The sequence below is a fragment of the Manduca sexta genome, chromosome 23, assembly GCF_014839805.1.
Source record: "Manduca sexta isolate Smith_Timp_Sample1 chromosome 23, JHU_Msex_v1.0, whole genome shotgun sequence".
NCBI classification, from domain to species: Eukaryota; Metazoa; Arthropoda; class Insecta; order Lepidoptera; family Sphingidae; genus Manduca; species Manduca sexta.
The window spans coordinates 8,147,855-8,163,238 of record NC_051137.1 but is presented as its reverse complement, the minus strand read 5'-3'; the positions used below and the strand labels follow the sequence as shown (position 1 = coordinate 8,163,238).

Here is a 15,384-nt window from a genome sequence, read left to right as displayed (position 1 = left end):
AATGGCCTAAAATAAAAGGCCCTAGTTAAGGCACCACACGAGGACCGAGGCGCTTGACCCCGCCTCTGCCACAAAGCTGCCACTGATAGCTGGTATCGAGTAATCAGTTTTAACACTTTTCTCAGGATAAAAAGTAGCTTGTGGCTTTTTATAATTAGAACACCCCTATGTGGTAAAGGATACAATAGGCATTTGTTACAAAGATTACCGCATTCAAACAAAAAACGATAAACGATGTTCAACGATAACGATGAACTGAAACCGTAAAAAGTTAATGAAAGAACATACATACATAACATCACGCATTTATCCCCGAAGGGGTATGCAGAGGCGCAACTAGGGCACCCACTTTTCGCTAAGTATGTTCCGTCCCATGATGTGACAGGGGGCGAGCCTATCGCCATATCGGGTACAAATTCCAGACTCCGGGCTGATACTAAGCAGAAAAACCTAAATATAATTAATGAAAGAAGACAGTGTTTATTTCTACCTATTTATTGAGATAGAACATGTACATAAGAGTTTTAAATACTTTCAAATCTCCATTTTTCGCATCATCCAATGGAAAAAGCCGAGTATTGAGAAAGACATCGTGAGTGGAACAGCCGACGCCTTAATCCACGCCCACAAACTGAAAATATGAAGATTTACTTATAACTGCAACAGAAGCTATGTATTACATAATAATATCGGCGGTAAATCTACAATTCCGAGTAACTACGTAGATAAATACCCATGTGAAAATAAACATTGTAAAAATATAATTTGTGTTGATCATATTCTTTATGCGATATACTTTTTTAAGAGAGTAGAAGATAATTCAGGGAATGAAACAGTTATTGGGAACAATAAGTTATACTTTCTTTTTAAACAAAACTATTGTTGGGATCTAGCATTATATTTAAAAAAGCAAAAATAATTATATATTAATAGGTTGGTGGATACTCGTTTCTCTAAATCGACGCTTGAAAGGCAATTATATCTAAACGACAAATATACCGAAAACGAATTACATAAATGTTTTGAATCGCCATTATTATCTGCGTCATTTTATCTAGGTTTTGTAGTTCTGGGACAATTTTAATAACATTAAACTTTATCTTTATAAAATAAAAAGTTGATTTTTTATAAATTTTCATATAAAAATCGAAACTTTAAAGCACTTTACTCAAAAATTTACCGATTGTAGCTTAGATATGATTGCCTTTCAAGCATCGAAATATAAAATGCAGACTCTACAGTGCACACTGCACACGTGCATTTTGATTGAAAAATTGCGAATTTGGAAACTTCTGGTAAAGACAACAGATGGTGATAACAAGAGGACACGCTTAAGGCAGCATATTTTCAGTGACCGCTTTACATCACTAATAAGACATTGACTGATTCGAGTGAGGTAACAAATATCTTACTCGTAGGGGTCGTCCGATATAGTGTACGGCCGCGAGACAGGTACGAGGCCGCAATCGGATATGAAGACGTGTTCCGTGGGCCGATCTTCGACGTCAGTGGGCGTATGCTCCAGCAAATGAACCACATTCTGACCCTCCACCACCTGCATTAACAATAAATATGGCATTTATTTAAACCACCATTACACAGGTATTTAAATCTGAAATTTTTATACTTAGTCTGGCCATAAATACTGTTACACTTAATTATAAAAAAATATTACATTTGAATTTCGAATCTGTCATTTTTATACGATTGTTCATTGTGTTTTCTCATTTTGGCGCCAATACATTGTAAAATATTTTGCGATATTAAAATGGTGTGGGGTGATAAAGAGAACCGAATCGCTGTGATAGCATTACACAAAGTAGGTATGGAGCCAAATGCAATTTTTAAAACTCTCCATACACTTGGTATTAGTAAAATGTTTGTGTACCGGGCTATTAATAGGTACAATGAGACCTCCTCTGTTTGTGACAGAAAAGATCTGGCCGTCCACGTAGTGTTCGTACGAAAAAGGTGGTCAAAGCAGTAAGGGAAAGAATTCGAAGAAATCCTGTCCGAAAGCAAAAGATTTTATCTCGGGAAATGAAGATAGCACCTAGAACCATGTCGCGTATTTTAAAAGATGACTTAGGACTTGCAGCCTATAAGAGACGCACTGGCCATTTCTTAACTGATAATTTAAAGAAGAATAGGGTGGTAAAATCGAAACAACTACTGAAGCGGTACGCAAAGGGAGGTCACAGAAAAATTTTGTTTACGGATGAGAAAATTTTTACAATTGAGCAACATTTTAACAAACAAAATGACCGTATTTATGCTCAAAGCTCTAAGGAAGCTTCCCAATTAGTCGACAGAGTGCAACGTGGACATTATCCGACTTCAGTGATGGTTTGGTGGGGTGTTAGCTATGAAGGAGTGACTGAGCCATATTTTTGTGAAAAAGGTATCAAAACATCGGCACAAGTGTATCAAGATACCATTCTTGAGAAGGTAGTTAAGCCCCTTAACATCACCATGTTCAATAACCAAGTATGGTCCTTCCAGCAAGACTCGGCGCCGGGTCATAAAGCTCGGTCCACGCAGTCTTGGTTGGAATCGAACGTTTCGGACTTCATCAGAGCTGAAGACTGGCCGTCGTCTAGTCCCGATCTTAATCCGCTGGATTATGATTTGTGGTCAGTTTTAGAGAGTACAGCTTGCTCTAAACGCCATGATAATTTGGAGTCCCTAAAACAATCTATACGATTGGCAGTGAAGAATTTTCCCATGGAAAGAGTGCGTGCTTCTATTGATAACTGGCCTCATCGTTTAAAGGACTGTATTGCAGCCAATGGAGACCACTTCGAATAAGCTTTTTATATTTTTAATTGTTTTATATTTATGTATTAAACTGACACACTGTAAAAGTAATAAATGTTATTTGCAGTTAACAATTTTCTTTTTTCTTTATTACAATATTTATGGCAAGACTAGGTATATTATGAATTTCATATTGAAAATTATTATTATGGGGTAATTTGAAACAGGTAGTTTTTTTTCCACTTGGGGTAATATAATACAATATAATTTTAAATGTATATGTTTACCTTTCCAACAACAGTGTGTAAGTGATCTAACCAAGGTGTTCCTGTCGTAGTTATGATAAACTGGCATCCATTTGTGTTACTTCCTGTAATAATAAAATGTTAATAAAAGATTTAACAATTTAATTCAACATTAATCTACATAGACTCTAGACAGATGGTAAGATATTTCTAAAAATTATAATCGCAAAGCTGAAAATCAGTTCCTAGTTATGGATATTAGATAATTAAGTTAATTGCGTGACATACTTTATCTAAATGAGCATTAATAAAATCAAAATGGCTAAAATAATAATATGAGTAGAGAAAGTCACGAAATTTTATGAACATTCCCGCTATTGTTTTACAAACTTTACTAACCATGTACTGAATCAAGTACCTTAAAATTTATTTGATGATAATATTGAAAAACCCAACAATGTCATAATTTAATAAAAAAAGATATATATAGAATGTATCACTATTGTCACACCTGAAAAATTGATTCTTGTAATTGACCATACAAACAAAAGCCTTAAAAACCAGGATATAAAAAGTAGACTTAATTCTACATCTATTAACTTAATTTACAAGTATTTTTTGTGTATACTTACCTTTATTTGCCATTGAAACAAATCCTGCTCCAGTGTGTTGGGTATCCAAATTCTCATCATCAAAGGTTTCGCCATAAATGCTTATAGATCCAGTCCCGTCATTAGACACAATGTCACCACCTAAAATAAAAAGTATTATCAAACTCAAAAATACAAACACTGATTTTTATGCTCTTTCTTCTAATTTAAGACTTTGATGTAGCAAATCCAATCAGAAATCTTATTTTCGTATTGATGATTTCACAAAAAGATTTAATGTCCTTATAAAACAATATATTACTTTAACATATAAAACACTTACCTTGTACCATAAATCTCTTTATAATTCGATTAAATGAGGTGCCTTTATAAGATTTGCCATTAATACCACTTGTGGCAAGGACTTTAAAATTTTCAACAGCTTTTGGCGCAAGATCCCCAAACAGGCCTATCACAACCCTGCCAAGATGTTTATCTTCCCTCTGGATATCAAAATATACTTGATCCGTAACTTGAAATTGTCGAGCCTAGAACAGAATAAGTAACAAAATATATTACAATTATCTTGTTCATTATTCACTGTTCTACAGATATAAAGAAGAATATTTAGTAATAATTATCAACAAATAATAAGTCACTCACATTAACAAACTTTGAAGTTGTCAATGAAATTAAAATTATACTAAAGAACTTCATAACTCCACAAAAACTACTTTTATGCACATCTATATTGTAGCTGGACAGACACAACATGGCAGTTTAGCTTCAACTGTTAATTAGATATAAATGACTTACCCATACATGAAACCCTCCATGTGCAACTATACAATAAGTCACAAGTAAGTGATATGCTTGGTTTCAGGTTTAAACTATGTAATATGTACATATATATATATATATATATATATATATATATATATATATATATATATATATATATATATTGCTATATATTCCTCAGTTCTATACAATATGTATTTAAGAACAAGTAAAAGCACTTCAGTAAGAAAGTATACTGGAATAAAATTTGATATCCATTTTGAATTATTTCTATCAATATTTATGAATAAATAGACAATGGATTATTTTATACAACTCCTTGAGTCTAAAGGTAATTTTAATTTCTCAGAACAACTTGTACTGCTTTCATCTTTAAGATTAGAGATGCATTTTGTGTGATATTTTAAATGAGCCTTCAATTTATCTAGCCGACTGAACTCTTTCTTGCAGTCCAAAGTATCTTTGAAAGGACAAGGATACATTTTCTTGCTCTGGTGTAATCTTAAATGTCTTTGTAACATATCCTGTCTTCCAAACTTAGTTTTACATATTAAACACTGAAAATTTTTGGTGCCATGCTTCAGCATGTGTGTTGTCAAATACTTTTTCATGTTAAAGCCATTTCCACAAATATTGCACACAAAAGGTTTAGACTCCCTGTGAATCTGCAAATGTAAACGTAATCTCTTTTCACTAGCAAATGTCTTGTTGCAATGAATGCAAATATTATTGTGGCTCTCTGCCGACATGTGCAATGACAATTTTTCAGGATGTCTAAACTTTGCTTCACACTGTGGACATTTATACTGTTTGGATTGCACTTTGGTGCCAGTTACAAATTCACTGTGATTCTGTTGATGGACCACAATATCGTCCAGGGTGTCAAACTTCTCATGGCACATGTGGCAGGTATACACTGGTGTGGGATGCACTTCAGATACATGACTGAGTAGAGCATTTATATTCTCATAAAAATTTAAACACCCATCTTGTATACATTTATATTGCTTTAAAGAATAATGACATCTCATATGTATTCTAAACTTTTTGTAATTAGGGCTTATGTGTTTACAATATGGGCAAGAATAGCTTGATAAATCCATTTCTAAAGATGTTGGTGTTCTCTCTGCAATATTTGTAGGCCACACTCTGTGAGATAGTTTATGTCTTTGTAAATGAGAATTTTGTGTAAAACATCTACCACATATGGGGCATTGATAAGATTTGTATTTGTGAAGTCTGGTATGCGCAAACAAACTTTTTGACTTATTAAATTTCTGGAAACAAATTTTACATGTTTGTTCATTATCACGGCTGATGTCCTTTGATGTCTCTGCTTCTCCTTGTGACAATTCTGATTCACTTTTATTTACAAAATTATGTTTGGGATCCTGCTCCAAACTATCAACAGTGGCCAACTGATCTTCTATAAGCACTCTGTTACATGATAATCTTTTATGTTCCAAATAACATGGTAAAGAATTATACACAGACTTACAGTTCCCACATACAAAAATGTCTTCGTTTACAGAATCAAGCACCATAACATGAGCCATCATAATAAAAGGCCAATGCTGGCCAGACAAGTTATCGTAAATGTTCTAAATTATTACTTAGGTAAACGCTATACCAACACAATATTATGCTCATTTAGATTTTTTTAATGCATACAGAACTACATAAATAATTATTATGAGTATAAGATAACAAATATAAATTACTACGATTCTATATAAACGACTAGTTTATTGGTCTCTGATAAACGATATTGATTCTCCCAATTCTGGAATGTCAATTTGACAAGTAAAGTATCGATTAGTGATGACATTTGTTCATGTTCGCAAACCAATGACTAAATATACTCTTTTATCATTGTCGCAAACGAATACGAATTTTTACTTTTTTGGTTCAGCGCCAGAAGAATATACATATAAAATCAATGCATCGATGGTGGTGGTGGTGTGTACAAGTATTGGAGCTCTGTACTTAATGTTGAGGACATACAAGAGGCGGTACATTTGTCCGGTACATGACATCAAAATGTAAGAGTGGCTCAAAATTATATATTGTACTACTTCAAATTTTATGCCGCGGCTGTCGCGTTACTCATTCTCCGTCTTTGGTAAACTATAGGACGATGAAAGTGAGTTTAAAGAACCGCATGCTACAAATTACAGTATGACGTTATTTACAATGAACATTACATTACTGCGTTTCGAGTCGCGAGCGAGGGGGAAATATTTGAGTGTTAACATTACAAAATACTGTAAGACACGCATTGAAGCGCTGAGCCTCACTACGCCTCGTTTCATTTGAAGTAGGACATTGTACCGGCTCAATGCTAAAAAGAGGCTACTCATACAAAAAAAATTTTTCATGTCATATCCTACCCAACTCTATCGTACTGTATGTGTATTGTGTGCCCATGATATATCTATGCCAACAAATGAGAGGATTATGTTCTTTTGTTCAGTCCAGATTACGGTGCATTTAACGCAAAAAGTCTTTTGATAATTATTGACAACTTCATTTAACACTTGTCAATTGTCAGAGTTTGGTTTTGATCGGACAAAAAAGGCGGGAAACTGTGAATAAGCAAAGGCGCCCTTTTTGAATTATTTATTTAAAAAAAAGCTTTTCTAGTATATTTTGTACATTAGCCTTCACATATTTATTAAATAAGTGTCTACATAAATAGTTAGCCCATCAAAATGGGCAGGAAGAGACGGAGAAAAGATGAACTTGAACCTCCGGATCCAGACCTATCGAGCTTCGGATCTTCAGACACGGATTCGTCGGAGTCTCTTGGAGCTGCAGGATCAAAACATAAAGATCCCAAAGACAAATATAAAATATACAAGGTAAAAGGGTACACACGTAAGTATCCCGAGGATACAAATCAAACCGAACTAATAGTCTTCCTTAACCACCTGGACGAGAACAAAGTATTCAGTGATAGGGATCGCATGGCCCTTTCAAAAGGTATACGGGAGCATGGAGTATCAGGTGTTATGCATTTGCGCTCCATCAATAAGTACAAGGTTGGAATAACATTTGATTTGCCTAACAATGCTAACATGTTCATACAAAATAAAAATTGCTCGACCAACTGTCTCTGAACGCAACTATACCCGCTAGAGATACAGAGGTCACTGGAGTTCTCACTTCGGTTCCTATTGATATGTCCAATAAACAGGTCTTTTCGTTGATTGGTAGTTCCAAAAACGTAGTGCAGGTCAGGCGCTTTATGCGCAGGGTGAAAGGGAACGACGGTGTGGTAAAATTTATTCCGACCCAGGCAGTGGCTGTAACCTTCGCCTCCACCATCCTCCCTAACTACATATATCTTGACTCGTGGCGACACGAGGTAAGTAAATATATTCCTCCCGTTAAGCAATGCCTTAAATGTTTGAAATATGGACATATTGCTAAATTCTGCCGTAATGCAGAAGTATGTTCGATTTGTACATTAAATCACAATTTTAAAATTGCCAAATTGACTCTAAAGATGCCACATGTGTCAACTGTAAAGGCAATCACGTTGCTATTTCGTCGACATGTCCAATAAAAAAAACAAAAGGTTGAAGAAAATAAAATAAAATCTAGAAATGCCACATATTCAGAACTTTTGACTCCAATGCATTTCCAGCTCTTTCTGCTCGTACTTTAGATACGCAAATTAATAATTTAATGAAATCGGATACATTTATAAGCACATTAGTTGAAACAATTATTAAAATAATAAGTAATAAAGATGCCCCTATTAATTCTACTTCCATTAAAGAAGTTTTAAAAGCAACGCTAAGTAATAAATTCCCTTCATCTTCATAATGGATTTATCAACTTTAAATATAATACAATGGAATGCCCAAAGTCTGAATAGTAACAAACATATATTTATTAATTTTCTTTATACACACAATATTCATATTGCTATAATCAGTGAAACTTGGTTAAAACCTGAACAAAATTTTAAAATTAAAAATTACAATGTTGAAAGGAATGATTGTGGTAACAAACACAATGGTGTTGCAATTATAATACATAAAAGCATTATTTATTCTAGAATTAACACCTATTTCGATAATTCCTTACAAAATGTATGTGTGAAAATAACAGTTAATAATAAAGATATATGTATAGTTAGTTTCTATAGTCCTTTAAACTCTAACCCAGTCTTCAGCAAAAACAATTTTGATACATTGGTTAAGTCTATTCCTAGTCCTTTCATATTTGCGGGCGATTTTAACGCTCATCACACTTGTTGGGGCTGTGGTTCCGACAGCCCGCGTGGTCGAAATATTCTAGAGGTTATTGAGGATAATAATTTGGTTCTCCTTAATGATGGGCAAGCAACGACTATCGGTTCTCCAACATGGCGACCCAATGCTTTGGATTTATCATTGGTATCTTCATCACTGGCTCTCAACTGTGACTGGTCTGTACATGATTGTCCTCTTGGTACTAGTTATCATATTCCTATAATCATAAAAGTAATGATTAGTCAACCCAACATTCACACTCAAGGAAATTGTTTTAATGCTGTACATTTGCCCATTTACCCAAATTACAAACTGGTGGATTGGCAAATGTATAGAAAACAAGTTGATGTTTTATTAGTAGATTTTGTAATAGATGATACAACTCCTCTTGACTCATATCTCCTTTTTTGCAAAATTTTGCGCACTGCAGCTGCGAATTCTATTCCCAATTGTAATAGATCATATTTGTATGAGAACTCAAATATTACAACTCATTCATGTCAGAGAAACAATAGGAAAAGCCCTACACTTCCGTGGTGGAATCAAAAGTGTACACAGGCTGTATCAAATTTCAAAACTGCATATATATCTTTCAAGAATAATCCCACACAGGAAACTTATTTACAGTTCAAAAGGCTTAGAGCAGTTAAAAACTAACTTTAAAAATAGAAAGGCGAAAAAGTTGGTTCTCTCTTTGTGAAACCTTTAATAGATGCACACCATTGTCTATCATATGGAAATTTATGCGAAAATTTAATAAAACCTATAATTTTAATAATCATGAAGATGACTTATGGGTATCTGATTTTTAAAGAAATATACTCCCGGACTCTGTACAATATAACTCAGAATTACTTTTACCAATAATGTAAATACCAACAATAGCTTTCTCCTCAATCCTTTTACGATAAAAGAACTCATATCAGCCATCTCATCTCGTAGAGATTCTGCTTATGGTCTCGACGGAATGTCATATATTTTATTCAAAAAGCTCAGTGTTACAAGTTTAGAGATATTTTTACAAATCTTGAATCTTCTTTGGGATAATAACATAATACCACAAGACTGGAAAATGGATTGCCTTGTACCAATTTTAAAACCTGATAAGCCAAAGTTACACCCCGATTCTTATCGCCCTATAGCACTTACTTCTTGTGTTGGTAAATTATTTGAACAATTGCTTAAACATCGTTTAGAGTTCTATGTAGAAAAATATAATATATTACCTTCCAATCAATTTGGTTTTCGTAGAAATCGTTCTGCTAGAGAAAGCGTTTGCCAGTTACAGCTGGATATACAAAACTCTATATCCGCAAATGAAAACTTGGTCAGTGTATTCTTTGACATCGCAGGTGCTTTTAATAGTGTAAACATAGATATTCTATGCCTTGAGTTATTACAAATAGGGATTCCTGAAAAAAATTATAAAGTGGATTAAAAATTTCTTAATGAACAGAGAAGTATTTACTAAATTTAATAGACACCTTTATGGTCCTAGACTTTCGTCAAAAGGAGTTTGTCAAGGGGGTATATTGTCGCCTTTAATATTCATATTGTATATCCGTAGACTAAATCTAATATTGGGCCCTTATGTTAAAAATTTACAATTCGCAGATGATTTGGTTGTTTATACATCTGGAACTAATGTATCACAAGTGGTTTCAACAATTAATGATGCATTAGCAAAATTGTACAACTATTTTTCTTACCTTGATCTCAGTGTGAATCCATCCAAGTCTAAAGTTATTGTATTTGGTAAACATTGTCACAGTACACCTGCTGTGCAATATAATAATTGTTTGTTACCCACTACATCTGAAGTGAAATTTTTGGGTGTCCATATTTCATATAATTTATCCTGGAATAATTATTTAAAACATATAATTAATAAGGCAAATAAAGCATGTAACATTTTAAATTCCTTGTCTGGTTCATATTGGGGTTCTGACCCCAAAATTTTGTTGTTATTGTACAAATCGTTAGTTCGTAGTCATTTTGAATATGGTTTTATTGCTTTGCTGCAGATGCTAGAATTGTAAATAGTTTAGATGTTTTGCAAAACAAGTGTTTGCGTATTATTACCGGGGCATTCAGAAGCACTCCCATAAATGCAATGCAAATAGAATGTAATGTCCCACCATTAAGTATTCGATTTAATTACTTGAAAGAAAGATTCATATTAAAACTTTTAGTGTAACTAATAATAATCTTTTGGCCAACTTGTTGCATTCTGTTACTCAATTCTCCCCTAAACCAATTTATATTTTACAAGGTCTTCAAGAGTTCATGAGCTTTATTAAAAACATGAACATTTATCAATCAAAACACATTTTGCCTTGCTATGAAGGATCTTACATTAGTAAGTTTCCATCTATTGATATAATTTTAAATCAAAAAAGGACCTGCCCTCGAAAGAAGAAGTAATCAATATGCTTTTAAAATTTTCAGACCATAAATTTATATATACTGATGGCTCCAAAAATGATAGGGCTGTGTCTTTTGCCATATATGAGCCCTCATCAAATATAGGCATCGGTAAAAAATTGATAAAGCTGCTAGTATCTTCACAGCTGAAGCTGTCGCCATTTTCAGTGCTTTAAAACACATAAAAATTGTAATTCTGACCATACTAAATGGATAATAGTTAGTGATAGCAGGAGTGTATTAGAAAACCTTGCAAATAATCAATTTCATGCTAACACTAATTATGTCATTTATTTAATAAAAGAACTATGGGTCGAACTGTCCAAATTAGATATAGTAGTTCGTTTTGTTTGGGTTCCTTCACATATTGGCGTCATAGGAAATGAAAGGGCAGATTACCTGGCCAAAAAATTGTTGAGTTACAAGAATTAATTACTAATTCCAATATTGATATGACTTTATCAATACCACACACAGACGCTGTTAGTTTCTTAAAACAGCGTATGTGTCAAGCATGGGGAGACATTCATATCAATACACACACCATGAAAATAAAGGAAACTGGTTTGCTAGTATGGATGTCCAAATAAACTCCACTCCTTGGTTTTGCAAGAAAAATAATTTTATCAATAGAAAATTTTATTCAATTATTTGTCGTATGCGTTTTGGTCATTATAGATTAAATTGTCATCTTCATCGTATTAAAATGGCTAATTCTCCCTATTGCGAATATTGTCAATCACAAAAAATTCAATCACTACATCACATTTTCTTCGAATGTTCATCTTTCAACATTCAGCGCCTTGTGTTGGCGGATGAGCTTTTAAAAATCTATAAGAAGCCTAACCGGGTCCCGCAATGTTTAAAAGAGTTGCTTAAGAATGCCTCAACTTATGTTTACTTGTATAAATTTATAAAAGACACTGTAAATGATATTTAGTTGTTTTTTGTTTGTTTCGTTGAAATTTCTATTACGTAGTAATATTGTAAATATTGTTATTAAGTCTTACTTGTTAACTATTTTACAGGATATTGGTTTCAGACATATATTATAAAATGTATTATAATCAGTTCTTTAACAGCTGAGTCTGACAGATAATATCTGCCATTGATTATATTTGAACTTAGAGGAAGTACTTACTCTAAGTTTTTGAAATTTTGAAGCACGCTCAATACATGGAGCAAAGAGCAAATAGTGGAATTGCAAATTCTATATCTCAATGAAGCTTTAAATTAAGAAGAGGATAGTAAAACATATTTTACGGATAGTATGAAACATATTCACTGACGAGGAAAATCGTACTGAATTGATATTTACTCTGGATTTGACAATTGGAAAAATGGATTATACTTTACCTGGAATTGACTATACTTACGAAAACTACTAATTGGAATACTTACGAAAGACAATATATTAAGAATTTAAATTTGAAGAAAAGAAATACGTAAGACTAGGCAGTATGGTCGTAAGACTATAGCCTGTCCTATAAGGACGAATTATAAAAAAAAAAAAAAAAAAAAATTGTCAATTGTCATTTGTCAGTCTGCTTGTCGGTGATTGATTTTATGGATACGCAGAGCCAAACACAAAAATAAAGTAATAATTTAGAGTAATTTGGTGAAAATATTGTAGTCAGTGTATTGTTTACTTGAAAAGTTAATTCATAATGAAAAGTGATTATTATGCTTATATACCTATATTATTTTGCTTAGTAGCTATTAGTATCATCTTGGTTCGATGTTTGCAGTTTGCATTTTGTTAAAGAGTGCGATATTTTATATTTTAGAGCAATGAAGAATAGTTTTCTTTTTAATTATTGTGAGATTAGTATCTTATTTAATTAAGTACATAGTGTATCATATTCATTTGGTGCTAATGGTTATTATTTAAGTTACCACCTTTACCACACAACATACTGTTTTACTTTTAAATTTATCATTATAGCTATTATACAGAATAACATTTATAGTTCAGACTACAGCTATAATGTTACTAAAATCATAATTATATTTAACTTATTTTTTTAAACTACCTGTGTATTACTGTTTTTGTAAAATTATCAAAATTGGAAATATAGTACAATGCAGGCAAAAAAATTATATTGACTGTTATTACTGGTATAATTGCTGTATTGGGTATAGAAATATATAAAAACTACCTCTGCTGCTAACTACTTAGTCTATAATACTTACTTTTTTTTCAGAGTTGATTGTACTTGAACTTTGAAGTTAACCATGACTTTTAACAATACAATTGCTCACCAAAGATTAGTTCTCAGCGGCGATCGAGAAAGGTGATAGTCAATTACTAATGATTCAAGTTTTATTTTGTGTCTTTTACTTTTATACAATAAGTATTATGATTGCAGATTTAAGGAACTTCTTAGAAAACGACTGATTGAATGTGGATGGAGAGATCAAGTTAGAATGTTGTGTCGAGATGCTGTTAAAGAAAATGAGGGGAATAATGTTACTTTTGATATGTTGGTAACCAAAGTGACTCCTCGGGCCCGTGCACTCGTCCCCGACTCAGTCAAGAAAGAATTACTCCAAAAAATTAAGACTCATCTTCTTACTCAGAAAGATCAATAATTTTTATGTTTTGAATATACAAAGGAATGTATTTATATTTTTAAGCTACCCATGCATTTAGTTGTAGGATTATTTTTGAAGTAGTTATCATCAGATTTATAATGTTTTTGTTCTTACAATTCAAATCATTTAAAATCAATAACTTACAAAAACTAACATTCATAACAGACTTAAACTTAGAAAAAAACATTTGATTTGCCAATGTTTTAAAATAAATTAGTACACAAAACATAACTATGAGGTTTAATCTGTGTTGATAACTTTTCTATGTAGAATAGTAATGTCTTAATTTCATGTATTAAATTAACTGAACACTGTACCATTAAAGTCATAATACAGTTTCAGCCATGTGTGTAAAAAATATGTTAAGTTGATTACTAGATTGATATACAGTTTTTAAATAAACTAAAAATTCAATTTCCTAAACATGTTTCTCATAAAATGAATTAGGCTTAATTGTACATATTCCTTTTTGATTATTATTTCGAAAGGATATCATTATTTTATTTTAAGGTACAGTAGTATTATAAATATTAATTTGTGTCATGTATACTATTGTGCTATTTCTAAATTATAATTTCTTTGAGTAGAATTATAGTAATCTGTATGATTATCTACTTTGTTTTATGGAAATAATAGCAGTATGGGAGACACTCCAGTGAAATGCTGGCTTAATATACATAATCATGAATATGTGCGTTTTAGGGGCAACTATGTATTTTAGAAGCAAAAGTAATTGCATAATTTTTGCAATGGAATGAAATTAGGAATAAGGAAAATAAAATAATTATGCTTATTACTATTCCTATTGTTTTCATTCAACCAATTTCCTAAACTTGCATTGGCTTGATTAATTCTTAGCAATTTATTTATCAACTGAAGACCATCAGTATATTAATGCTTTTATAGATCTTACTTTTTCAACTCTATTAAGAAGGAAAGGTTTATCCATAGTAAAAATAATTGTGCAGTGATAATTTATACCCTGTACAAGCCGGGATGGAAGAGACCACAAAACTCGTTTCGCAAGCCAGCATGGTCTTGTTACAGAATGAAGAGGATCGGATAAGGTTAGACATTTCTTTTAGCATTCATCGTGATACAGACCTTAGCACACACTGAGTAAGGCGAGGTCTCAGCGCAGCTGCAGTGGGTACCAAACTTTTTGTGACGTCTGCATAATTTACATTGTGGATAGTCCTTCGCTACTATCCTTCCAAGGCATCTAGCAGGTATTTGGCGGAACCACCCAGAGGTGCGAACAATATCCTATACCGAGCCGCACTTACGCTTTATATAAACGATAGAATACTGGGATGCAGTGTCTGGCAACCCTATTTAGAATTGCCTTACGATATGAGGCAGATATCATAGGTACCCTCGATGTGGTACCTTGGATTCAGATCGCAACGAATATTCATACCTAGAATCAAACCTAGAATATTGAGACAATTCTGCATTGCAAGTAAAGGTCCAATTAAGTTCAATGACTAGATTCACACTTGTCTATGGGTAGGTATCTGCCCAGCTACTAGATGGCGTAGCGCAATATTGCCCATGTACCTACCGTGCTTTCATCTGCATAGCAATAAATGTTACCGAGGGATAACATCATTGATATGCGAAGTAAACAGGATGGATCAAAACACAAAGGTTTGTGGGACCCAAACATTAACTGACATGACCTGGAAAGCGTGTCCGTCAATGCTCATC

General features: G+C 32.9%; 2 protein-coding genes across 3 annotated transcripts; one reads left to right on the top strand and one right to left on the bottom strand.

Annotated features, from left to right (window-relative positions):
* Nucleotides 1-477: 477 nt before the first annotated feature.
* LOC115447129 (peptidyl-prolyl cis-trans isomerase B) lies at nucleotides 478-4,383 on the bottom strand. Its single transcript, XM_030174067.2, has 6 exons — nucleotides 4,256-4,383; nucleotides 3,936-4,140; nucleotides 3,635-3,754; nucleotides 3,045-3,127; nucleotides 1,413-1,555; nucleotides 478-631 (listed from the first exon to the last, which is right to left on the bottom strand). The coding sequence occupies exons 1-6, from the start codon at nucleotides 4,364-4,366 to the stop codon at nucleotides 535-537; spliced, it is 759 nt and encodes a 252-aa protein (XP_030029927.1). The 5' UTR covers nucleotides 4,367-4,383; the 3' UTR covers nucleotides 478-534.
* Nucleotides 4,384-6,911: 2,528 nt separating this feature from the next.
* Nucleotides 6,912-14,473, top strand: LOC115447136 (enhancer of yellow 2 transcription factor). 2 transcript variants are annotated; one of them, XM_030174084.2, is made up of 4 exons: nucleotides 6,912-6,930; nucleotides 12,602-12,676; nucleotides 13,284-13,373; nucleotides 13,449-14,473. In XM_030174084.2, exons 3-4 carry the CDS (start codon nucleotides 13,315-13,317, stop codon nucleotides 13,669-13,671), a joined length of 282 nt encoding a protein of 93 aa, XP_030029944.1. In that variant the 5' UTR covers nucleotides 6,912-6,930; nucleotides 12,602-12,676; nucleotides 13,284-13,314; the 3' UTR covers nucleotides 13,672-14,473. The 2 variants fall into 2 exon arrangements, with proteins under 2 accessions (XP_030029944.1, XP_030029945.1); XM_030174085.2 differs by lacking the exon at nucleotides 6,912-6,930 and having other exon boundaries at nucleotides 12,608-12,753.
* The last annotated feature ends 911 nt before the right edge of the window (nucleotides 14,474-15,384 follow it).